The sequence below is a fragment of the Notamacropus eugenii genome, chromosome 1 (assembly GCF_028372415.1).
Source record: "Notamacropus eugenii isolate mMacEug1 chromosome 1, mMacEug1.pri_v2, whole genome shotgun sequence".
In the NCBI taxonomy this organism is placed as follows: domain Eukaryota; kingdom Metazoa; phylum Chordata; class Mammalia; order Diprotodontia; family Macropodidae; genus Notamacropus; species Notamacropus eugenii.
This window is the reverse complement of record NC_092872.1, coordinates 708966004-708993003: the sequence shown is the minus strand read 5'-3', so window position 1 is coordinate 708993003 and position 27000 is coordinate 708966004. Positions and strand designations below refer to the sequence as shown.

Sequence of the window (27000 nt, the reverse complement as noted above, 5' to 3'; positions counted from 1 at the left end):
CCCGACAGCGGGGGGCGGAGAGGCGGGCGGCTCGGGAAGAGCCGCAGAGGCGGGCGGGGGGAGGGCCGGCGCCGAAGGGAACAGCGTCAACAATCTGTTTCCTGCCGCTGTCCTGGCTGTTCGCGATCTGGGAGAGGGCCGAGAGCTGGGGGGAGGATCGGGGGGTGCCTGGGGACTTGTCAACGCCTTGGGGCCCCGGGAGAGGGAAAAGGTATCTGCACTGACCTGTAGGAGCGGAGCTCTAGGTGGCAGAAAGCGCCTCCCCAGCGCTCCCAGGCCGGCGCTTGGGGGCTGGGGTATCCCCGCCCAGAGGGTCTCCAGCCCCAAAGAGGCTTTTTTAAAGCGGGAGCTGCCAGATCCCGGGGCTGGGGGAGCGAGAGGGCCTTTTAGAGTTCGCTGTGGGCGTTTGAGGCTTGAGAGGAAGATGGCAGGGTCGGAATCCGAGAAGGAGGAGAAGGAGGGAGCTGGTGCTAGTGTATAGGAGACACAAAGGCGGTTTTAAAACGCGGGGATGATGATTCAACCTACCTGGCTGATGCAGGACATTTTTAAGAGAGAACGCTAAACTCCAGTTAGGATAGGGACTGGGCCAGTGATTTCACGGGCAAAGCATGTCAGCACCTTTTCCGCAATTTATCACCTTTTTGCCTAAACGTTAGTTGACTTGCCCAGGTTCCAGTCTGTCTGTCTGTTTCTGTGGCTGTCTCTCTCATTTCTCTCCTTCCTTCTATCTCCCTTTTCTCCTCTCTCCCACTTTTTCTTTTTCTCCCTCCCCCTCCTGTCTCTCCCCCTCTTCCTCCCACCCCCCTCACCACTAAGCCAAGCTACCAGTTGCTTTAACAACTGTTGCTTTAACAAATTCTATTTATCACCCTTGGTAACAGGTAGGCTAGTCAAGAATGGATCAGAACAAATTTAATGTTAGTTCTTGGCTGTGTGTTTCAGAAACAAAGCTTTGTGTTGTCAAATAAATGCAAACCTTCATCTCAGGTTTTCCTGAATCTAAAGTGATACTGACAAATTGTTCAGAAAGTTGTTACAATGTTGCAGGAAATGCACCAGTTGACTTCAAGAAGGCAGAGTGTGCACATATTAGGAAATAATTTGAACATGGTGTCTAATGCTGCTTTTTTAAAAAGCTGTTTGAGATTGTATTTTTTAAACCACTTTTTGCCCAAATAAATTATAACAAAACAAAATTTTAAAAGATTTCTAGCATATTTGTGTCCATTTATCTAGTGGTTCATTTTGCTAACCTCAGATTTGTTTTGTTTTTGTTTCTCCCCCACCCCCAGAATCCTGGGCAAGACATGACATCGAAACTGTGTGGTCATAACAACCAAATAACCCTAAAAATGCTTGGAGATCTAAAAAGAGGATGCTACTGGGCACCATGCATGAAGAAAAAGGGGAGTTGGCTAGGAGTGGAGATACTTTGCTAAGCTTTGCTCAGAGGCTCAGAATTTAAATGTGCCTTCATAGCCTACAATCTGAACATTTGAATGAAGATGCCCAATTATCTTCCCTGAACCCAGTATAGTCATTAGTCCCGTGAATATTCTCTTCCTGTCAGAGGTAGGTAAGGTTTCAGAGCCACCCTGTGAGATGGCAGAGCAGAACAGGAAACAACCTTCAAATCACCGTTGCTACCAGCGGATCAGTACACTCTGTAGTAACAAGTCCCAGGGGAAGTTTGTTTAAAACTAGCAGGAGCCACACACATTTGAGAGAGGAAGATTCAAATCAAGCAATGGTAGGTATAAAGAGAAACTTTATACATCTTTTATGAACTATACCCTCTTGCAAGACAGATAAGCATTGTCTCCTATAGCCAGTGTGTAAGTCTGTAACAGGATGAATAGATTACCATTTTCCAGTAGATTTTAATTGAAGAGATGGAGTTTAAATACTAAAGCAACCTGAAAAAGTCTCATCACAGTTTTCGTATTTGTTTTTTCTTCATTAAAAGACACCTTTGTCCAGTGCCTTCTAGGTCAGCCTCATCTCCATTTTGCATGCCCCTGCCCTTGGGCATGGCAGGAGCAACCATCTTTTCCCCTTACATACATGCACACACTCAAGCAGCCTATTGCCCTTTCTAATTCAAAGGCCCATGAAGCACATATTTCTGTAACTCTTTCCCCTGGGGGCTGAATCAATGGTCATTTTAAAAATCATTTTACCTGTCAAAAAATTGGGGGGAGAAGGGCAAGATGTCATACTATGTGACATGCCTCTAGGGATGCCCTTGGGCCCCAACCTACAGAACCACCCTCAGGAACTAGGGAGGCCTAAGTAGTCCTTGACTGTTTGAAAAGAGTTGTGGTTTCCTGGTATTTTCATAGAACTTTGTTTTTACTGGCCAGGACTCTACAGTATTAGAGAAACCTAGATTTTATTGCTGCTTTTCAAAGTTTGGTGCCTAAAAACACAAATATAATCATTGGCATAAAGTCATAGCTTTGATCTGGTCACAAAAATAAGATTGGCCTGGGATGATATTTCAGGATCATTTGTATCTCATCAACTATTTGCTATCTTTAATTCCAAGGAAACCTCATTGTTTGAGTTTATTTCCATTTCTTCTCATTTTACCTAATATCTGATTTATATTTTTTTTTTATTTAAAGTACCTCTGATATAGGAAGATTTTTTACTTTTAATAGAAAATGAACTGGGAAATTTCTTCTGATTATGTACACTCCTTTGGGGTTGTTCCATAATCATATTGTAATGTAGTTATAGTATGTTTCCTTTATTTTGCTTGCCAAATAATACCTCACATTACTCAGCAACCTGATTAAAATTTCACTGGCACCCAGATTTAAATGTGTAGATTATACAAGACAAAATGGCAGTTTTTATGTTTCTGGTGCTCTCTAACCCCTACTGGACCTGTTTGACACTTTGTGAATTTTGTCTACAAAGAGCCTGTAAGAACGATAGGCTCATATGTCAGCCATGAAAAAAGAATTAACTAAAACATATTAAACAGAAGAATAGTTTGTCATAAGAGCCCCAAAATTTCTGTCATTGTATACGCACAATTAAGACTGTTAAAATAATTTTAGTCACGCGCATATCTTGGAGCTCAGGTTGAACAAACACAAAATTTAAAAGAAAAACTTCCAGGATGAATCAAGGAAAAAGACAAAAAAGTTTAGACCACAAGTTATTTTTGACCAACTTGATACGCCACTCCTTAATTGTAACAGAAAAGTGATAGCGGTGGGAAAGACTAGTTTTGTTTGTTTTGTTTTTAAACAAGTTTTTAATCACACCTTTTGATTTTACATCACAGTCACTTCTGAATATACTTCATCCACCTCCAGGTCCACCAAGTCTCCTTCTCCTGTGACAAAGAAAACAGATGAATGATGGCACTTGTGCAGAAATCAGTACCAAATTCTTATCAATCAATAAACATTTATTAAGCACTGATATTCAAGTTTTCCCCTTTATATAGGAATTAGTAAATACTTTTGCTGGACAAAGTAGGTTGCATGCTTGAGAACTCTTATTTGCTGCTGCATACAGCATATTCAAACTGAAAATTCACTTTTTCAAAGTGACTGAGTCTCATCATGACCAACACAGCAACTGATTTGAATAATGCATTTTTGAGGTTTGTGAGTTGGTCAAAGAGAGCTTTTCTTGGAAGGAGGCTAGAGATGAGATTAGGCCCTCCAGAACTAGAGAAATTACGAACAAGAAGACTGCATCCTAGGACCTGAAATAAGGGAAAGTAACAAGTAAATTTCAAATAAAATGGGCTCTGAAAATAGCTTGCCGAAAGAAATGAAACAGAATGCAGTGAGGGAAGAGAAATCATTGCCTGCAGTTCTTAACTTTTTTTGTATCATAGATCCCTTTGGCAGCCTGGTGAAGCCCATGGGCCTCTTCTAGAATAATGTTTTTAAGTGCATAAACTAAAATAAAATGTATAGAGTTAGAGAAGAAATCAATCACATCAAAATACAAATTACCAATTTTTTAAAAAACCAAGTTCACAGACCCCTAGTAAAGAATCAATGCTTTTTACTCCCTTAAACCAAGTAGCTATTGCAGGGATCAAGATGTGATTTGGAAGATGCATTCCAGTGTCATCACAAGACCTTTATATACATAAATGCAAAATGCTAACTGCCCTGCTGACATTCAAACTTCAAATGAAATATTGTGCTAAATTCTGGAAGGAGCATAGTGAGTTCTTTAGATACTCCAATCAGAAAAGAAAAATCCAATAATTATATTTTCTTAACTTTCTACTATGTTCTCTCTGTAACCAACAACCCAAGCCAACAAGCATTTAAGTATTGACTAGGAGCAAGGCAGTACCTTCTCAAAGACAAATTGGTAATAAGTCTGCACCTTCCAAGGAGCTTGCATGCTACTCTGCAGAATTGAGATAAATGTGTGAGTGTGTGTATGTGTATGTGTGCAATCATTTTTTGCTCTTTTTTGGTAGTTAGTATAAAAGAGGTAAGGGCAATGATGGAAAGATGGCTGCCCTGTTTGTCTCTCTCTCCCTTTCTCTGTCTCTCTGTCTCTATCTCTGTCTCTGTCTCTCTGTCTCTCTGTCTCTCTGTCTCTCTCTCTCTCTCTCTCTCTCACACACACACACACACACACACACACACACACACACACACACACACTTCTCCCTTCCCTTTCCTTTCCCCTTCCCCCCACCTACCCCAAATTCCCAAGCAACAGACAAGAGAACAGTTACAGAGGCCTAACTGGTAAAGGGTAAAGTCTTGACACAGAAGTGTTTACATAGTGAGGCATCATTATTACTAAGTGTTGATGCAAACATCTCAGAAGAATGCCAGGCCATCATTTACACTTAGTTAATGAATAGTCAAAAAAATACACAATCTCTTTTCGGCTTTGCAGAGGATTAGTAGCCAAATACTCTGGAGTTAAGGATATAACAATAAAAAAGTTGGCTGGGTGATCCACTACTGACCCTCAGAATTTAAGGGATATGGAAAAGTTATTGGGTGAACTATTACAGCTTAGGAAATCACCAGTTATTCTTCGCCGGAAGTACTTATTAACTGACAAACGTAAATAAGGCAATTGATACTATAATAAACATGACAAAAAACAGATGACTGCCTGAATGGAGACTGAGTCCCAACATGCCTTTTCCAGAAAAAAAAAATTAAAAATCATAAGTGATTGAATAATGATCAAGAAATACAAAGAGAACCTAGTGATATCTTTGACCCCAGAATTATACAAAAAGTCAGATGGAAGACCATGAGCAAAAACAAAGGGGATTGCAAACAAAGCCCACGCTGGGTCTAGTAAATAGCCTCAAACTATGAAAAGAGTTGGGTCTAAGACACAAGTAGCCTGCAAGGCTCCACATCTGCAAGAAGTAAGAGCAGAGGACTCCCATAAAAAAGCCCTGGGGTGGTCAGAAATTCATAGTACTGACCTTGGAATGATGACAGCAACCATTACGGGTGCAGCAGAGCTTACATCAGGACGCTCCAGGACTCTGAGGTATCCGGAATTGTCCTCAGTCACCCTAGAGAGCCCTAAGGATCCACCAAGCTGAATCTTAAAAATCCAGTGGGACCTAATTCCAGGAAGTAGGACTTGGCACAGGAAACCAGGTGAGGGGAACCACCCCTCCCCAAAATTGCGCCATGGGATGTAGCCCAACCCTAGCACAAAGCCCCATCCCAGTTCATAGACTAAAACTGGAAAGATGGGTAAAATGAAGAAAATAACAACCAGCATAAAGAATTTCTTATTAGAAGAATTCATAAAATGAAAATTGTTAGAAAACATCTACTGGAACTAGAAGGCAATAGAAAGAATCCAAAAATTATCTCCTGAAAGAAACCTAAATAGGAAGAGTTCTAGAAATGTAAGAGCCAAGATTCAGAGCTTCCATGTCAAAGAAAAAAATATTTTAAGCACTCAGAAAGGAGTTCAAGTACCAAGAATGCACTGTCAGGATCACACAAACCCTGGCAGCTTCTACTGTAAGTGAAAGGAAATCTTGGAATATTTCAAAAGGCAAAAGATATTGACTTACTACCAAGAATGAATTACTTTATAAAGCTAAGTATTGTCCCACAAGAAAAAAATAGAGTTCTTAAATAGAACAGAGGATTTTCAAGCATTTCTGATGAAAAGACCAGTGCTGAGTAGAAATTTTAAAGTCCAAATTTTATGTCTTCAGAAACCTGAAAAGGTAAATTTATTTGGGCAGTTGGAAAAGACCGTATGATGATGCAATGCTAATATTCTCATAGGTGGATAAGAAATGAAATGTCCCTTCAGAATCTTAATGTTTTCAAAGAGTGTTATTAAGGGAGTTAAACAAGAAAAACAGAGGACCTGAGAGTAGATTGATTGTGTTCTGCAGGTTATAAGAGGTGAAGTATGAGAGAGAAATGGAGTATCCTGGTGAAGAAAACAGAAAGAAGGATTTAGAACTTAACTGCTTCACATAATTGCAGTACATGAGAAAAATATTATAGAAACCTAGAAGATGAGGTAGAGAGGAAGGATGTCAAAAGAATCTTGTTTTTATCTGGATCAAACAAAGGAGGATTAAATACAAACACACGCGCGCGCACACGCACACACACACAATTTGGTGTATATGTACACCAAACCCAACAGGAAAATAATAAGGAGAAGGGTAGTAAAAGGGAAAATAATATTGAGGAGGGAATAGCTGAAAGCAAATCAAATTCTTGATCCTGAAGGTAAGATTAAAAGGGAAAAGACAAGAAAAAAAATGGAATTTTAGAAGGTGCCCATGAATTGCAGAATGACTAAACAAATTGTGGTATAGGAGTGTAATGAATGTTATTGTACCATGACAAATTATGGAAAAGATTCCAGAGAACTCTGAAAAATAAGAACTGATATAAAGTAAAGTGAAAGATGCCGAACAATACATAGAAGGATGACTACACTGTAAAGAAAAATAACTTTGAAAGACAACAACCACACCCCTAGAGGACCTATGAAAGAACATGTTATCCCATCTTAACAGAGGGGAATTGAGTCAAGGTAAAGAGATGTATTTTTGACATGATTACTATGTGGATTTGTTTTGTGAGACTATACTTATTTGTTACAAGAGGTTTTCCCCCATGGGTTTTTAATTGGAAGTTGAAGGTAAGAGGAGAAGGTAGCCATAATGGTGCGTCCCGCCCCAACAAAAGAGGGCTATTGCAACATTTTTTTAAAATGCACAGAAGAGAACAGAAAGGACTTATAAGTGAATACAAACAAGCAGGAAATAATACTTAACATTTATATAAACACTATGTGCCAGGTGCTTTACAAATATTATAACATTTGAGCCTTACATCATCCCTAGGAGGTAGGTGCTATGATTATCCTCATTTTACAGATAAGGAAACTGAGACAAACACAGGTAAAATGACTTACCCAGGGTCACACAGCTAGTAAATGTCTGAGGCTGGATTTGAACTCAAGTCTTCTTGACTCTAGACCCAGTGCTCTACCCACTATACCGCCTCACTGCCTTAGCAACGTGTGTAATTTATTATATACTTAAAAAAATAACTAACATTTATGTGGCTCTTACTACGTGCCAGGCACTGACATTCTATCCCCTGTGTCACCTACCTGCCCTAACAACATGTGGAATTTATTATATATTTTTAAAAGTAATATGAAATGGAAATTCATAGTTTTGCATACAACACTCTTTTTTTTTGTTTTGCTGCATATACTGAAATACTTCTCTTTTTTTGTAAATAAAGTACACTAAGGCAGCATAAGGTATTGAAAAACAATAAAGAACTATGGTCATAGAACAAAATTTTCCAAAGGAATTTAATTTTCAATAAGCATCTCATTTTTACTCAAATGTAAACACTTAAGCACCTAAAGGTCATTTTCATAAAATCTGAATATGGAAGGAGAAAGGACTAAAGGGCAATATGAGTTGTCTTCCCCACTAGAATATAAACTCCTTGAGGTCAGGAAATTTCTTTGAGCTTCTGTTTATAATCTCTGTGTTTAGCATAGTGCTGGGCACATAGTAATTACTTAATAAATGCTTGTTGACTGACTAATTCTGAAGAACGCAAACTCTGGAAATACAAAGCAAACATTGCGGCATTAAGAAGGTCCAATTCAAAAATCTTTCAGCCATTAAAACCAGGCAGTAGTGACCCAGATTAGAAACTCTTCATGAAAGACTGGGGCCTGGCATATGGCTAGCAGGTGGAGGGAAACTAGATTTAGACCAGAGGGAGAAGACAAAGACAGAATCTCTGCAGAAGATCTGCATGTAGCAGCTGATAATCCATCTTAACTTGAAGAGAAAGACTGAAAACAAAGGAGGGGGAAGGGGAAAGGCGAGGGAGGTTCTACTTGAAAAGAGACTTAATCCAACAAAGATTCTCTGCTTGAGGAATCCAGGAAGGACTTGTATGATATCACCATCTATGGTCAATTCAGTCTAAATCCAAAATCTTTAGCGATTTGAAATCCTTTTAGTAGGAATGTCTTCAGACATGAAAACCAATAGATTCACATTTCACGTTAGTCATCGTTGATTTTCCAACCTTCCAATCTCACAGTCAGTCAGCGAACAAACACATATTAGACACTTAACTACATGCCTGATACTGTGCTAAGTTCTGGGAACACAAAGAAAGACAAAAATAATCCCTGCGCTCAATGAGCTTACATTTTAATGGGTAAAGACAACACATTAAAAAGGAGCTAAAAAATCAAGCAGAGGGCAGTGAAGGAGGAAAGGGACTGATGCAGGTACATGATGTCAAAGTCTGGAACGTCAGAAGCACCTTGGGAAGGGAATGAAGCATGATCAGTCTGGCTCCTCTCCATAATGGAGGTCCCCAGGAGAAGCTCATCAATGGAAGAAGGGGGCAAGCAGGGTGAAGAGATGTTCCAGAGTGAGAAGGCAATTGAGTCATGAGGTGAATTTGGGAGATTGAGAAGCACAGCTCTTCCAAGCTTTGCTAGAGGGCCTGGGAAAGGCCTCCTGCAGAATAGAATATGGTGTTTGTGTTGTGACTGGAAAGAACTAGGAGGCAGAGGGGAGGAGGAGTGAGCATTCCAGATGAGGAGATAATCAGTACAAAGGTCCAGAGATGTGATACTGAGTGGTACATTCAAAAAACAGCCAGTGGGTCAGAGGTAGGAAGGAGTCAGGTTGTAAAGAGCCTTAAATGTCAAGCAGAGGAATTTATATATGATCCTGGAGGAAACAGGACACCATTGGAACTTAATATGTGTATGGCAAGGTTGGGGTGAGGGAGACACACACAAACAGGACCAGAGCTACCCTCAAGGCAGCTAAGTGACGAATAGATTGGAGTGGGTAGAGACTTGAGGCATGAAGGCCATTTAGAAGGTTTTTGTCAAAGTCCAAGCAAAACATGATAAGGACCTGGACAATACTGGTAGCTGTATGAGTAAAGAGATGGGAATGTACAGAAGAGATGTTGCAAAGGAAGAAACCAGAAGATTTGTCAACAGTTTGGATATATGGGGTGAGAGTGAAGAGTTGAGGTTGCCAGCTTGGGTAACTGGGAGGATGGTGGTACCCTTAACAATAATAAAAAAGTTCAGAAGAGGGCATTTGGAGGGAAAAGATAATGAGTTGTTTTGGACATGTCAGATTTGAGTTGCCTACAGGACATCCAGTTTGAGTTGTTTAAAAGACAACTAGCTCGAGAGACACACACATGTATGTGCATATGTTTTGTTGTTATTGTTCAAGGTGGCACAGTGGATAATGTCAGGCCTTGGAGTCAGGAAAACATCTTCATGAGTTCAAATTTTGCCTAAGATACTTATTAGCTGTGTCCCTGGGCAAGTCACATAACCCTGTTTGCCTCAGTTTCCTCATTTGTAAAATGAGCTGGATAAGGAAATGGCAAACCCCTCCAGTACCTTTGCTAAGAAAACCCCAAATGAAGTCTCTCTCTCTCTCTCTCTCTCTCTCTCTCTCTCTCTCTCTCTCTCTCTCTCTCTCTCTCACACACACACACACACACACACACATACACACTGTATAGCAAGTTACTTCTATTAAATAATGGCAACAGGTACTAGATTTAAGATGTCACACTATTCATAAAAACCATCCCAAATTCCCTATTTTTCTGTTGAGACACTTTTGGTTCAAAAGTCATCTCTTAGAAGCTTTCCCAATTCATCCCACTGTGCTCTGATTATTCCTGTACACTGAATTCCCTTAGCACTCAGAAATTAAATTCAAATATATCATTCCGCAACATGATGTAGTAGGGGGAAAGAACTGGAAATGGAATAGAAGCAGAGACTCTCCGTGATCAAAGTGACCTTAGAGGTCACTCATACTTGAAAAAAAATCCACTTTCCATCATACTCTACCTGGGCAGGAAGAGGAAATTCACTACCTCTTGAAACTGCTCATTTCACTTTGGATAATTCTAATCCTTAGGGAAGGGAAGCTTTCCCTTATACTGAGGCTAGCTCTACCTCTTTAGGAGGCCTCCACCATTGTGCCTAGTTCTACCTTCTGGGGTCAAGGAGAACAAGTCCCCTTTCAGAAACAGACAGCCCTTCAAATACTTGAAGTTACTCTGAAATCTTTTCTTTTTCAAGTCAAATATTCCTAGTTCCTCAAACAGATCCTTGCAAATTCAAAGCTCTTCACCATCCTGCTTACCCATCTTGATTCTCCAATTCATCATGACCCTTGTAGAATGTGGTGACCAGAACTGGATCCAATACCATAGATGGGATGCACAAATTTAGAGACATCTCCATTCCAGATATTCGTATGGATTGTTTGTGCCTGACCTATGGTAGAACCTTCAGCCACAGTCAGACACCCTGTACATTGATAGGGACATAATGATGTTATTTTGGTCTTCTTTGACCAAGAAGGAGAACAACCAAGACCAGGATAATTAGTACACTAATCCTATACACTATACACCTATAAGGCAGCCTAAATTGGCATTAGCATTCTTAATGATCACATCACGATATTAACTCACACTGAGGATCTAGGTTGAATACTTGGCTTTGAAACCTACCACCTGTATGACTTTGACTCTGAAAAAGAAACAAGACCAGGCATGGTAGAGCATTACTATAATCTTTGCAATTAAGAGGTTGAGATTGGTGAATCTCCTGAGCTCAGGAATTCTGAGCTTCACTGGGGTCAGGTATGGTGAGCCTGTTAGGGAATGAAAAGGGAGTGGACAACCAAGCTGCAAAAGTGGGGCAAACCAGCCAAAGCTGGAAACAGAATAGGTTCAAATTTCCATGCTAATAAATAATGGGATTGGGCACATAAGTGGTCACACCCGCTGTACTTCCAGCCTTAGAGAGATAGTGAAACACAGTCTAAAACTTTTAAAAAGAAAAAAAAAGTACAAAAAGAATTTTAAAAGAAACAAGCCTAGACTGAAATAAATTGTCAAATGATGGTTTTTCCAGGAACAAATTGTTTAGTGCTGAGAGTTTTAATTTTTGCCCACATATCTTTTCGTCCATAATTCCATTCTCCTATGGAAATTTGACTTGAAGAGTACTTGGCATGTGATTTAAGAATAAATAGGAAAAAAAGATTAAAAAATTTTAAGAAGAATAAATCTAGCTTCCTCTTGGTTTTCCCTACTACAATCAAATACTAGGCTTATAATTTAGTGGGAGGCTGGGCAAAACATCCAAATTAATATACTGTAATACAAATGAGAGTATATAAACCTAAGCCAAGAAAGAAGTCCGCTATTACTTTTCTCTGAAAATTTAAGCTAATAATTACATGAGAGACGATATATTTTAGTGGATAGAGGACCAGAAACTAGAAAGCTGCCAATGTACGTCAATGGAATGAATTTTCGTACAGTTGAACTCATAAGTCCAAACCCACTCCTGCCCCCAATTTTTTTCAGTCTAAATGCCCTTTCAGCTATAGTGAATTTGGCACTATAGTTCAATTTATTACCTTCTTTTCACCAAAAAAAAGTATCCTATCTACTTGGTTGTACTTTAAGACTATGATAATATAGCATTCAAAGTCAGAGAACTCTAAGTTGAAATCCTGTCATAACCCTTGTATGAGCTGTGGTAGTAAGTCTCTTTACCTCTCTGGGATTCAGTGCCCTCATTTGTAAAATTAAGGAGTACGACTAAGTGATGCCAAAGATCAAAAATCTAATATTCTGAGTCTATGAAAGAATTAAATCCCTCTCAGATAACAGTGTGGCAAATAGAAAGAAAAAGCACTTTATTTAAAGTCAAAATATCTGGGTTCAATCATGGCTTTTCAAACTACTCTACCTTGGACTGGTCCTTCTCTGAATCTCAGTTTCAGCCTCACCTGTAAAATAATGGAGTTGAATTACATGAGTAGTTCCAGCCAAGGTACATTTCGGCTCTGAATTTTGTTTTACTAAAAATCAGCAATAACCACAACTAAACAAAGGTAATTTATAGATAACTGAAAAGTATAAAGATGCTTTATACTTTAAGTCCATTAATAGGAAAGACTATGGGGAATCTACGTGGAAAACCTAAATACATAAAGAGCAGACAATATAGCTAATATTTTATGCTACTGATCTAAGAAGAATGCTAATGAATTTACTAAGTCAATTATTTTTGTGAAAAGTCATAGAAAATTAGAAGAACAAGCAGAATGCTAAACTGTAAATCCCAGTAGTTATCAACAGGTTAATCTAACTTCCATGCTGAGGAAAAGAGGGGAATGATTATTAAGCAATACACCTAAGTACCTAGAGGATAATTAAGCCAGAACCAACAAACAGCGGTGGGGGTGGGGAGGAGTCTACCACATCTAAATCACAACAAAGAGGTCTGATAGCTTCCTTGGTCTAGAGAACAGGATTGTTGAAATCAACAGGCTAAAATACACACACACACGTATGCGTGTGTCGTGTATATATGTACATATATATAAAATAAAATTGAATAAAATATGTCATAACCCTTTTCAAGTGTTGCTTTCCCCTCAGCTTAAAATAAGTCACCTCAAGGGGAGCATGGACACAATTTTAGACTCTTTGATTCCAGAACTGGAAGGATTCTCAAGAGACCATCTGGACCAGTCTCCTTCTACAAGGCAGGTAAGGTGTTATTATACCCCATTTACAGGTGAAACTGTTAGACCCAGATAATGACTTGGCCATGGTTATATAGCCAAAGAACACCAGAGGGGCAGAACATTTTATCAGTAAATATTTATTTATTGCAGAAAGTCCTTGTTATAAGGAAGATCATCTGGGACTCATCCGTGTTTGATTATTAATAGACCAGCCATAACATGCTGAGAATTAACAGACAGCCAGAATGGGAGTCAGGGTATCAAGGGAACATTCTAATATAGAAAATTTGACATATTTCAAATAGAAGTGCCCACTGGAAGAAGATAAGGCATACATAGCTCAAAGAGCTTCTTTGCCCTTTGTTCTATCAGGAGATAATATTCTTGGTTATGGATATCAGCTTGAATATTGGTTCAAGGAAGAGAAATGGTCCTTGAGATACAGAAAAGGCAAGACATTTACTTATAGGATTACAGAACTGGACTATTAGAGGTGAGGAGATGAAAGCCCAAGGAGGAGAAATGGTTTGTCAAGATCTGCCTTAGAACAGGGCTTGGTGCATAGTAAGAGTCTGACTGACAGAGAGAGGCAGAAAAGAGGCAGTGGAAAGTCAGAGGTTCAATGGAAAGAGAACTGAATTTAAATTCTAGTTTTGCTACTACTACCTGTGTGACCTTGGGCTAAGTAGCTTCAGCTTCAGGTTCTTATCTTATCCATTGGTCAAGATGAGCCCTAAGGCCCCTTTCAGTGCTAAGTCCTAGGAATTTCAGTTAGTTGATTCTGAGTCTAATATTAGAAAGTCTGGCCTTGGGAGAGGGGGGCTAACCTTTCCAAAGTACGTCCTTCATCTGGAAGGTTCTGAGGTTCTTGGAAATCTGCACACCACCCACAGTGTCTCAGGTGAAAACAGGCCATCCTATTAACATGACTCCATAGGACAAAAAGAAGAAATTGACTACTATTGACCACCAGCAAATCTGCTTTTGTTAGGAAAAAAACACACTCAACTATCTAGCATTATTTGTGTTCTCACAAAAGAGTAGGAAGTATACAAAGGGAACAAAACCTAACTGAAATAAGAATCATGGAAAATTAAAGCCAAAAGCAGCCTTACTGCTTCAAATCGATCATTTTACAGATCAGGAAACTGAGGCCTAGAGATGGGAGGTAACTAACAGCCTAATTAGTTTGACCCAATTTTGGTTTTAACAAGTATGCTTTTTTCAGCCTTCTCCCCCTGTTAAGTGTCATTTCTCTGAGAAAATCATTTTTTATTTGTGATCAGGAGAAAATAAGTGATTTTGAATTGGACCATGTTTAGGACTCACCAGTCCCTTGGCCTTGGCATAAAGAGAAATAGACAGGGAAATACAAATCTAAAAATCTTTAAAAATGTAATACATTTATTAGACATCAGAACTTGCAAATACTACTCCCCAATTTTCCAATGCAGAATTATATTCTGTCTCCATTTTTGTGACTTCTGAAAGGAGAGCTCCTACAACTATGGCTAGCCTTTGGCAAAATTATGACATCCATCCATTCATTCATTCATTCAACAAGAATAAATTAAACACCTAACTCATGATCCAGGCTTTATCATGCTAAGGGCTGAGAATACAAAAACAAAAATGAAAAAGCCTCTGTCCTCAAGGTGTTTGCATTCCCCTGGAGGTGGGAAGAAACAACATGTACATAGATAAATCAATGCAAAATCCATAAAAAGAGAAGGCCCGTATAGAAAATCAAGGGGATATTCAACCATTAGGTTAAATAAATTCTAACAAATGTAAAATAGAATGGTATTGTATCATAAGGAATGATGGAATGAATGATTTCAGGAGAAACTATGAAGACCTTTAAGAAGTGATACCGAGAAAAGAGACCAAAACCAAGAGGTTGGTTCACACAATGATAACAACATGACAAAGAAAATAACTTTGGAAGACCAGAACTCAGATTAATAATGTGATAAACGATGAGTAAAAGAATAAGGATGAAGTACACCATTCATCTGCTGGCAGAGAGAGAGAGGTGATGCATTGAAGATACAGAGAGAGATACATACAGATACATTTTCTGACATGGCCAACGTGGGAATTTGTTTTGCCAGACTATGCAGTTAGGTATTGAGGGTTTCATTTCTCAGATTTCTTTTTAATTTGTTTATTTTGGGTGGCATGAAGGGGGAGCAGGAATAATAGTGGGAGGGAAAGATTAATCTCTTTTAAAAAGATATTTATATATGTCATTCCACGTTTATTTCAATATTATTTATTGATGTACAATGGAGTTACCATTAAAGGGTATGGCTTAGATGACCTAATAGGTAGCTCCGATTACTAAGAAATATGATCTAGATTTTCCTGTTCATGATCATCCTATATACATTGCATATGGTTATGGAACAGAGACAACCAACACTAACTGGTTATTAAAGAAGGAACTTTCAAATGGAGAAGTATTTGCTGTAATTAGATATGCTTCCTTCTGTAAGCCATGCTTTATCATTCATTACCATTGATATGAACAATTGGTTAACAGCAGGTGTTAAGCAGGTAGGATGTCTCTAAGCCAGAATCATGTGGGAAATTTAGAAAAATCGGGGAAGTTTGGTGAATCCTGCGTAACATGGAAACTTTTTATACTTCTTGGGTATCTAAAGATTTAAAGCTTAGCTTTCTAAGTCCAATGACATATTTGAATGAATGTGAATGAATGGTTGGAATTTTCCACTCTATCAACAAATATTATTAAGTCCCTAATATGTGCCAGGATCTGTTTTAGGCTTTGAAGAGACAAAGAAAAAACAAATCCCTGACCTGGAGGAACTTACGTTCTGTCAAGGAAGACAAGACATCAATCTATTCAGAAAAGAAATCAAACTAAAAAGTGGTAGTTTAGGGAGGGAGGACACCAGCATTTTCAGGAATGAGGAAAGTCTTCATTTAGAAGGTGGTGCCTGAGCTGAATCCTGAAGGAAGAGACTGTACAAGCCTGAAGTGAGGAGGGAAGTATGGGAGATAACCACCATAGAGACAGGAGATATTCCCCATGTGTGAGAAACAGCAAGGAGCCCAGTTTGGGTAGGCTAAACCATAGAGTACAAGGAGGCGACTTAGGTTAGAAAAGAAGGTAGGGGCCAGGTTATAAAGCCAAGTAGAAGTATTTATATTTTTATCTTAGAGGCAATAGGGAACTACCAGATTTTACTGAGGAGGGCAGTCATATAGTCAGACTTGAACTAAAGGAAAATCACCTTGATAGCTATGTAGAGGATAGGTGGAAGATGGGAAAGACTAGAGGCAGGAAGGAAGCCCTGAGTGTTCAGGTAAGGGGACACATTCAAGAGATGTTGTAGAGCTAGAATATACAAGATTTGGCAACTGATTTATTACATGTTTACTTATCTGGTACATTTGTTGTTCAGGCATGTCCAATTCTTCATGACCCTATGTGGGGGTTTTTTGGTACTAGAGTGGTTTGTCATTTCCTTCTTCAGCTCACTTTACAGAAAAGGAAACTGAGGTAAACAGGGTTTGCCCAATGTCACATAGTTAGTCAGTGCCTGGGGCCAGATTTGAACTCAGGAAGATGAGTCTTCTTGACTTCGGACCAGGTACTCTATCTACTATCCCACCTAACTGTCCCATGTGGTACACAGTAGGTACTTAGTAAATGCTTATAGACTTACTGATGTGAAAGGGGAAGAGGCAAAGAAAATGCTAAGGCTGAGAACCTGAGACACTGCTAGGGTGGTGGTGCATTCCCTGAACAGAAATAAGGGAATTCAGAAGACAATTAGCTTTGGGAAGAAAGACAACACCTTTTTATCCAGTTTACAACTTAGTTTTACAAGAAAGTGATCTTTGCCTTCCAATAGTGTTAATAAGTACACACATGTGACACATTTTTAAATGTTGTTGAATGGTTTGGGTTTGCAGGACTGTTAGGATGGGGGGGGGGGTTCCTTCTTCCCATGACTGAGTATTGTCACATTGTGATCAAGGGTTTAAATTACGCCTCTCACACAAATTGTCACAGAATGTTAGAGTAGGAAGGAGTCCTTGAGATAATCTACTATTAATAATAATTATTAATAATATTAATATTAGGTACACATAATATTAATATATAATATGTTGTGCATAACATATTATATATTAATAATATTAATAATAATCGGATATTGTGCTTTAAGTTTCACAAAGTGCTTAACATGCGTTATCTCCTTTATCCTAAACTCCTTACTTGGCAGATGGGAACCAAGAGTCTCTGAGAAGTAGGGTGAATGCTTGAGGTCACCTAGCAAAGCACAGGGAAGCCTGGGATTAAAACCCAAGGCTTCTGATTCTGGGTCAGTTCTCTTTTCACTTTAAAAATAATTGAATTAAATTAGAACTTAAAAATAATTTTTATTGTCCTTTCCATTACTGTTCTTGCAGTCTGATGCCATTTAGAGTGTTGGTTCCATCAGAGTAAGGACTTTGCCTTTCTTGGTGTGCTCAGCATTTTGTACAGTACCTGGCCCATGGTTATCACTTAATAAATGCCAATTGTCTGCTTTATGCTGCTGCTGGAATGGACAAGTGGGTCTCACACATGAGGAAGAAAAGTAGGTTGGGCAACTCTCTGCCAAGGGCAATCCTCTCTCTTCTACCTTAGCTAATTGCTTATTAATTTAGAGATCAAGCTTGGCTAGAACCATCCTGTACTCACTTCTGACTGATGAGATCCAAGTAAAACAGCCAAAGGTCGGGGGAGGGAAGAGAGGGCAGTGGAGAGAGGGCTGGTACAAGAACTGAGGCTCCTTTATGGGAAACGAAGTCGATCTAAATTTTGACACAAAATTGCCCCCTTTCAAGCCAGACTGTCCAAACTTCACTAAAACGCCACTACCTGGGCAGGTTGCCAACAGGAGCTCAGGCTCTCATCTAGCTCAGTGGATATAGAAATTTGCCTCAACAGAGACTCATAGTCCACAAACACTTGAGAGTTCCTTCATTAGGCATGGCAACAGGATATCAAGAACAACATGTCTCCTGAAGGCAGTCTATAGGGCTCTGTGGACCTAGAGACCTTGGAATAAGTATTCTTCCTCATCACTGTCCTTAGCAGTATAAATAGATCTCAGGGGTGAGAGATGGAAAAGGCCTGTTATATCACCAGCATACCCCCCCCCCCCCAAGGGCCTGAGCAGAGGAATCCCCAGACAGAAAGTATCATCAGATATTTAACAGATACTTTTCTTAATGATACCAAAAGGGATTTGTTAGAGTCATAATATTTGTCTTCATGTTCAAAGCAGTATAGTGTAGTAGAAAGAAAGCTATATTTGGAGCCAGAGGTTCTGGGTTCAAATCTACACTTTGCAATTCAGTAACTGTATGATTATTTTTTCGCTCTAGGTCTCAGTTTCCTTATCTGTAAAACTGGAGATCTAGAGATGGTCTCCAGAGTGTTTTCATTTTTAAGCTCAAAATCCTGTGATCCTATGGAGAGTTGAATTTTTAAAACTTTTAATCTTTCATTTTACAATTCCCATGACTGAGAAAGTTATGGAACAATTGGGGGCTTGATTCTGAAGCATGTGCTTGGATGTTAACAAATAATAAAATGCCGGAAACGTAAAATATGCCCCACCATCATTTGTTGAACCATTTGGTAGGAATGGAATTTTCACATATTTAAGGTCAAAGACAGATTTCTGGGAGGTATCTCAGTGAATCATAAAACCACCAGCCATGTGCAGGGCCTCTGAATAGGAGGAAACCAGAATAACAATATCCTGCACTTTTCTACGCAGGACTGTGGGCAGTTCAGGATGCTGGGCTCTATGTGACCTTCCCACCAGAAAAATCACCTTTCACTACTAAATCAGCAAAGCACGAAGGTTTCAGAGAATTCACCCACAGAACAAAGTGTGACTGCTTCCGCAGATATACTGAATTCAAGCCAGCCTTGCAGACAAACATCAAATGCAAATATTTACTAGCCCATTAAAAAGCATCTTACCAGCCTGTGCTATCTCCACCCTCTGTTCACAGCCTGAATTACAGATAGTAAAACAAAATCAACATTTCATTATTTCTCTTCTATAGATGTCATGGGCTTGATAATATGGAGAGAGAGAGAGAGAGAGAGAGAGAGAGAGAGAGTCAGGGTGGGAATGAGGATTCCATGCAGATGGCCTCTTACTGTCTTGTGTCAGGGATTTATGTTTCACTTATCTGCCTCCTCAGAAGAAACTCTACATACTTCCCAGTATCTGATTCATTCTGTAGTAAATCTAGTGATCTAGTTAAAGATTCTGATGATGTATTTTTCTGCTATTTGATGGAGCTGACTTTCACGATATTCCATTAGTTTAGTTAATGTAGAAGATTTATTTCTTGAATTCAAGGATTTTCTCATCTATAGAGTCATACAGAAGATTCTCTGAACAAGGAAGGAAGGAAGGAAGGAAGGAAGGAAGGAAGGAAGGAAGGAAGGAAGGAAGGAAGGAAGATTTAAGAACCTGCTACATGCCAGGCACTGTGCTATGTGCTTTACAGATATTGTCTCATTTGAGACTCATAAGGACTCTAAGGAAGTAAGTGGTTGAAGAAACTGAGGCAGACAGAAGAGTGACTTACCCAGGGTCATATAATAAGTGTTGGAGTCTGGATCTGAGTTCAGGTTTTCTTGACTCTAGGCTTAGCACTCTATTTATGGCATTGTCACCTAGTTGTCTCTCAAGAAAAATAATTTGGACAACTGGAGTTCATAGATAATCATTCTTGCTTATTAAAAAGATTTTAAATCCAGAATCAATCTCTCTCTTTCTCTTCCGTCTCCTTCCCTCCCTCCTCTCTCTCTCCCTCCCTCGCTCCCCTTCTCTTGTTCCTGGATGACTGGAATAATTTCTCTTAATTATCTCATCTGTGAAGACTCATTTTTTCAATTTTTAAAAAATTAGTTAATTTTTAGCATACATTTTTTAAAATTTTGAGTGCTAAATTCTCTCCTTACTGCTTCTCCCCCATCCATTGAGAAGGCAATCAATATGATATCACTTACACATTTGAAGTCATGCTCAACATATTTCCATATTAACCATGTTGCCAAAAAAAGAAGAAAAATAAAGAAAGTGAAAAAAGTCTGCTTCAATCTGCACTCAGAGTTCATCAGTTCTTTCTTTGGCAGTGGATAAGCAATTGTACATCAAGAGTCCTTTAGAACTGGAAGATTAATTTTCTAAATTAATAACTACCAATCAGAACCACCATCCACCCCAGTTCTGAAGAGCTTGGAAAGGGTCTCCAAAACACCCTTCTAAAATGCTTTCTGGTGGGGGGAGGGTGATCAGAGGGAGAGCAGATTAGGGGAAGGGGGAATCAGAGTGCATGCCATCTTGGGGTGGTGGGGGGAGGGAAGAGATGGAAAGAAAATTTGGAACTCAAAATTTTGTGGAAATGAATGTTGGAAACTAAAAATAAATTAATTAATTAAAAAATGCTTTCTTTTCCACCCTCCATTGTACCATGCCAACTGGCATAGCATAATGGAATGAGTAGGAGATTTGAACTTAGCGGATCTAGGTCTGGATCTCAGCTCAGCTCTTTTACTGCATGACTTTGACCTTGACCTTGACCCCTCCAATTCTCAGTCTCATCCTGTGTATGACAAAGGATCAAAGGTTTATGGACTTAAGAGGTAAAAGGGTTATGAGAGGCCACACAAGCTAACCCTTTTATTTTACATATGAGGAAAAAGAGGCACAGAAAGCTTAAGACATTTGCTCCCCAACCCAAGTCACCCAGAGTGTATGTGCTGGATCTGGACTGGAGGAGGTGCTCCTCTGACTTCAAAGCCAACATTCTTTCTACCGTTTGAACTAAAGAACCTTTAACACACTTGTCTCTACCCCTACGATTCTCAGAATCAAGAGTACCACTTGGAGTGGCACGATGAAATCTTAATATGATATGCTCTTTTTTTTTTTCAATATGTCTCCAGGCAAGGAAATGAGTCAGCAGATGACTCAAGCGCTTCTGTTTTCACCTCATTTGGTTTCATTCTTGGTGTTGTTATATTCCATCCTTTGCCTCAGTCTAGCAACCATTCTCCCTATATATTTCAAAATTAGTCAACATTTTAATGGGAAGAAAGAGCTGATGGTAGAAAGGGTAGATATTGTTATACCCATTTTATTAAAATTCTCTTCCACTCCTACAATGTCTCGTGATGTGGAGGTGATTCTGGGTTTCCTGAGACTGTTCTAGAGGTGTATGAACATGTCCTACCCTGCTAGAAAGGCTTCAAGTGTGAGCCCAGCTATGGATTGTGTATCTGTCATTGAAGGACCAGTTTAAATTTCGAGAGACTCATCAAAATGCTTGCCTTCCCAATGGGGTAGTGGGAAGGGGAGGGAGGGAGAGACTTTAGAACTCAAATATTTTTAAAAACCAAATATCAAAAATTGTTTTTACATGTAATTGGGAGGGGAAATAAAATATTAAATTAAGTTTTTAAAAATTTGGAGAGACTCAACACCACTGGGTGATCAATATTTTTTGGTCACAATAACTCATATGCCAATTAAGGTATGGGGGAGGGAGAGAGGAAAGGATTGCAAGATTCCTTGATGGAGGAGTGCCTTCACTCATGAAATCACAGATCTTTTGAAAAAATAATTATTTATATAATAGGCAGAGTTTGTCAGTAAACCCCAGATCAATTGATTTCATTCCAGCCCAGTCAATAAAATTAAAGAATATAAGGCCTAGGTAAGGGTCTCTGTGTCTTAAACTATAAAGAAAAAAGTACTTATGCTTTGTTTCCCTTTTATTAGGGTGAACAACAGGTGAGCCATGGCCCTCATCGTAGGACTCTGGGCAGGCAGGCTAATAGGAGATAGCTCTGAGGAATATGAAATTTGGCAGTCAACATGAGATCCAACAGTGGAAGAAGAACCCAGTTCTTGAGAGGACATCGCTCCTCAGAGAATTTATCTTTTCCTCTCTGATCTCCCCACCCTTATGGTTAACTCTCTTTCAACACACAAAGCTCCCCTTGTCTCAGGCCTTGGGTTGGCTAGGCCTGTTTCCTGCTGCTACATGTGGGCAAGGTAGCTCAGAAAATAAAAGATTCAATGGCCTATATGGCAAGGGGCAATTGGAGGGGGAAAAGAAAAGGACAGAGAAATCCCCTGCCTCCAGAAGAAACAAGCTTCATCAAAAAGGGCCTTGGGGAAACTATCTGATATTAGTCATTTACAACTTAGCATCAATTTCCATTAATTTATTATTGACTGCAGAAATGAATTTTGACAGCAGGTATGGGAAGTGGTTTTGTTTTTAATGAGGAGAACGTAGGATGACTTTTAACACCCCACTTAAATGTTCCCACTTCTATGTATCCTTAGTCAATACCTGACCCAGGCCAGCCCTGCTTTTATACCCACAAGTGTATGTCTTTGATGGCTTTTGAAACAAAAAGTCATAGAGAAGTCTCATCTTGAGCACAGGCAGAATGAAAAGTATTATTTAAGGTCATTCTGTCCCCCAAAGAATCCCTCTCCAACTCAGCAGTCAGTGTCTGAAATTCTGCCATTAGAGAATCAGTTCTTTGGTTTTAAGCATTGAGGCTCCCTCCTTTGGGGCCCTCTTTTAAAATGCAAAAAATCTTGGGAGGAGTAACACATAAAATCACAACCACCTCAGGGTAAATATGTTTATCAGATTTCTTTCAGAGTCACTGTGAGGGCTAGGATGGTGGGGGAAGGGGAAAAGAATGAAATTCACCTACTTTACAGTTTTGGAAATGCCACTCTTCCCCTCCCCCCCCCCCACACCATATTGCCAAATTCATATTTTTATATTGCTAAATTCATACTTTTTGAAATTTTACAAAATTCATACTTTTTTAATATCGACAAATTCATGCCTTTTTTTTTTTTGGTAAAGAATAAAATGGTAATAGGAGACAAGCCATAATCAAGACAATATGCCCTGCTGCTTTAAAGAATACAAGGTTTGTGAATTTGTTCTCTAAAGGGAACACATCCTAAGGTTTCATGTGTACTGGGTGGGTATGGAATGTGCTTTTAAAAGTTTATAGTTCACTTAATATTCATCTGCTCATCAAAGAAAGAGCTTCTGAGGAGGCGGCCAATCTCCTCCTTACACTGTAATACACCCTACAGAATCATCGAGGCCTAGATAGTTGTGCGCAGAGGTGGAATATTTGTAGCCCTAATTGCTTTTATCATCTTTCTGTATTGCACACACACCACTTTGGAGCTAAGCCTAGGTCTTGTTTTCAAATCTCCATGTCTTCCTAACCACCAACCCTTGAATCTTTGGGGCCAAATTGTCTCTGGCATGACGCCCCCGTTTCTCATGCCTGAAGAAAGCCAGATACCGACCTCTTGTAAATATCCACAAACATGTGAGTTGCTATTTCTTAGAGACTTCCCATTGTGGGAGGTTCCCAGACTGGGTTCCATGGAGCCTAGGAAGAGTCTCACCCACCATGAGGTCTATAATATGGGGGTCCAAAAGTGAGTAGGGAGACTGAAAGGAAACTAAATTTGTGAGTACAATAAGAAAAACCTCTTGAGGCAGGAGCAGCTTTGGCATTTGTAGAGTAAAGAGAGGGTTGTTTTTTTTTATATATAACTTTTTAGATTGGCTTAAAGGATGAAGCCAACAGCAGCACTCTACAGCAGAATGGAAACAGAGGAAATGTGCAGACCTTGGGGAGGGCCTTACAGGAGTGACCAACCAGTGACCAATTTTCACCAGGGTTAAATATACTTGAGCAGGAAGTTATATTTTTTTGCGGTCATCCCAAAATCCTTTGGTGTGCTACAAGCCACCCAAGGGCCTTAAGCAGCCGAGGCTCCAGGTTGTTCAGGCCTGCTATATCTCCTAATTTTTTCAGGATCAGTTCAAGGGCTTCCACTTCCTTGACTATCTTACACTACACCCAGTGCACCAACCCTTAGAACAGCCAGGATAGGGGTTAAGCAACCTGCCCTAGGTCACACAGCCAGTATGTGTCCAAGGTGGGACTTGGACTCCAATTTTCCACTATCTCTTGTTAATATTCCTGAAAGACAAACTAATCTCCTGAAATACCATTTTATTCATGTCTGGAAATCTATAACCACTTCTTAAGTCCTACTATGGAAAACCTACATACCTGGCTTTCAAGTTACTGCTTGATTGGCCCCACCCTGCCTCACCAAACTCATTTTTCGCTGTTCATCAATGTGGCAGCCCCCCTCCACCTCATTCTGGACAATTTCACACAAATATGACTCAATGTCTCTCCATCTTGACTCATACCGGCCCCCTTGCCTAGAATGCCTCCTTCAAGTCTTCTGTCTTTTATACGTTAGTGGCCTACGCTAATATAAATTCTTCTTTCCACCTTTGGCACAGGACAGTCAGGAATCCCGACAGTATGCAGATAGAAGGCAGGGTCAACAATATTGCAGGAAGCAGGTAGATACAGAAGCCATATCAGAGAGGGATGGGTCCTCATTACAGATTATTAGTGCTGTTTTGAGACTTGCTCATGCTCTATCAGCCTCACAGAGATTCTACCAGAGGCCAAAAAAAGGTATCAGGTAGCAATGCTTCACTAGCCTTACTTAGGACTTGTGATTCCATTCATGATGCAGGGAATTGACTCATTTGAATTGTGAGTTTTGGGGAAACTATGAAGTAAGATGGGGCTGCTAGGTGACACAGTGAATAAAGTGCACAGCCAGTAGTCAAGATGACTCATCTTCCTGAGTTCAAATATGGCTTCTGACACCCCGGGTAAGTCAGTTAACCTTGTTTGCCTCAGTTTCCTCATTTGTAAAATGAGCTGGAGAAAAGCAATGGCAAACTAGTCTAGTATCTTTTCCAAGAAAATCCCAAATGGGGTCATGGAGAGTAGGACATGATAGAAAAATGATTGAACACACATTGAACATGAAGTAAAACTCTGAGAAGTGACATTCTCTGAGAGGAACTTAATAAATGCTTTTTGACTGACTAATGGCTTGGATAGTGTCTTAAATAAGCCTGTTCTATGTTTAATGCCTTTGTTAGCATGAGAGCTTACATGGAAGCAGAAAGCACTTTAAGAAACAGAGGCCAGACTCTGGAGTCCCCAAGAGGAGCCCCTGAAAGGACACAAGCCTTAGTCCATCTTGCCTAATGCCCCTCAGGCCTTAAGCGGCCAGCAGCCACAGTTTGTGCAAGTCTGCAATAGCTCCTTATTTTTTCAGGATCAATTCAAGGGCTGCCACTTCCTTGATTACCTTATACTACCCCCAGGACACCAGCGTCAGAATAGTCTCACCAAAACACCCTCTAATATCTTTCTATTTGCTCATGAGTATCATGCAGCAGACATAACAGAGGTTAGGTTCAAGTCTTACTTTGGGCATGTTCTTGTGATGGTCATTTAACATCTCTGAAATACAGTTTTCTCATGTGTAAAATGAGAATGATATCTCTTATGTGGGGAAAGCACTTTGAAAACTTTAAGGTTCATTTATTATTATTATATATTAATAAATATATTATTATATATTTATTGTTATATATTATATAATATTATTATTATATTATACATGATTAAGCTACTATTCTCTTCGTCTAGAATTCAATTCAATTTAACAATCATTTCTTGAACATTTACTACATCGTAGGCAGAGAGGATGCCTGGTGGATAGAGAGATGCCCAGGGAGTCAGGAAGACCTAGATTAGAATTCTCTAATCGTATGTCCTGACACAGACTAGTTGTGTGGGCAAATTTCTTAATTTCTGAGTGTGCCTAGAAAGTCTCCAGTACTATATATATTGGAGAATGGTTTCTGACTCATGTTGGTAGAAAAATTTTCTTCCCAGAGTCTCTTAACACCAACAAAATCACAAGTCTAGGCAGAAATAAGTGGGCCAGGCTAGGTATTGGGGTAGAAAAAAAAAAGTCCTGGCCCTGAAGGAGCTTATTATATTCCATTGGAGGCGCTTAGAATGTCCCTCTCTGCTACTTGTCTTCAAGAATCAACTCAGATTCTATTACCTCCATGAAACCTTCCCTGACTGTTAATGATTACTGACCCTTTTCTCCCCAGATTCTTGCAACACTGAAGGTTTGTACCATTTGGTATTCTTCTGGGATTATTTGTCTATCATCTCCTGAGCAGAGAAGGAAGTCAAGTCTTCTATTTTAAAAACTCGTATCCTGCCCATAGTAAGCAGTTAATACACAAGCACTTGTTGATTGATTTATTGGTGGATCTCCTCCCTTTGGCTTCTAGGTGAGAGAACAGAGAAGTAGTTTGGAGATAAATAGGTCCTTGAGTTCTGGCTGGTCCTAACAGCCCCTCTCAATAAAGCCCCAGAATAAATCCAGGGTAGTGATAAACAAGCAGAGGTTTTTATTTGTTCAGTTTAATCCAGGCTACTTTGTGGCCAAGGATCCATAGACCTCCTTATTCCAAAAACACACACACACACTAACAAGAACCCCACTGCCCTTCTCCCGTACAGTGAGTGCCCTTTACCAGGGATGAGAGTCCCTTGTCTCTGGCCCATCTGAAAGACACCTTTCAGCCATGCACTTCATTTTGGGGATTTTTTTTTTTGCTTGGAAATAAATAAACAAACAAAAAAAATAGAAGAGACTAAAACGAATGTGGCCTTAAGTAAATTCCATTCTCTCCTCAGGCACAGGCAAAGGAGACTCATCACAAACCAAGAAACAGCAAAGCTTCACCACAGAATTTCACTGAATGAAGAAAAGTGTCTTTTGAAACACAAAGTTACCCTTTCAACTAAAAAGATCTAAAAAAAAAAGAGGAAAAAACAACCCCAAACCTGAACTTGGCCTACAGCCTGAAATAAA

At 39.5% G+C, this 27000-nt stretch overlaps 1 protein-coding gene and 1 long non-coding RNA gene across 2 annotated transcripts in view; one reads left to right on the top strand and one right to left on the bottom strand.

The window, feature by feature from the left end:
* The first annotated feature begins 128 nt into the window (after window positions 1–128).
* Window positions 129–27000, top strand: LOC140521434 (uncharacterized). The gene is made up of 4 exons (XR_011972930.1): window positions 129–211; window positions 1296–1753; window positions 13017–13127; window positions 26823–27000. It is a non-coding gene; the product is annotated as an uncharacterized lncRNA (long non-coding RNA).
* The window catches only part of CYB5B (cytochrome b5 type B), a 150318-nt gene continuing 126621 nt past the window's right edge, over window positions 3304–27000 (bottom strand). The window contains exon 5 of the mRNA XM_072636455.1: window positions 3304–3352. Coding sequence (XP_072492556.1) covers window positions 3319–3352 — 34 coding nt within the window. The 3' untranslated portion in view covers window positions 3304–3318. The remainder of the gene's footprint in view (window positions 3353–27000) is intronic.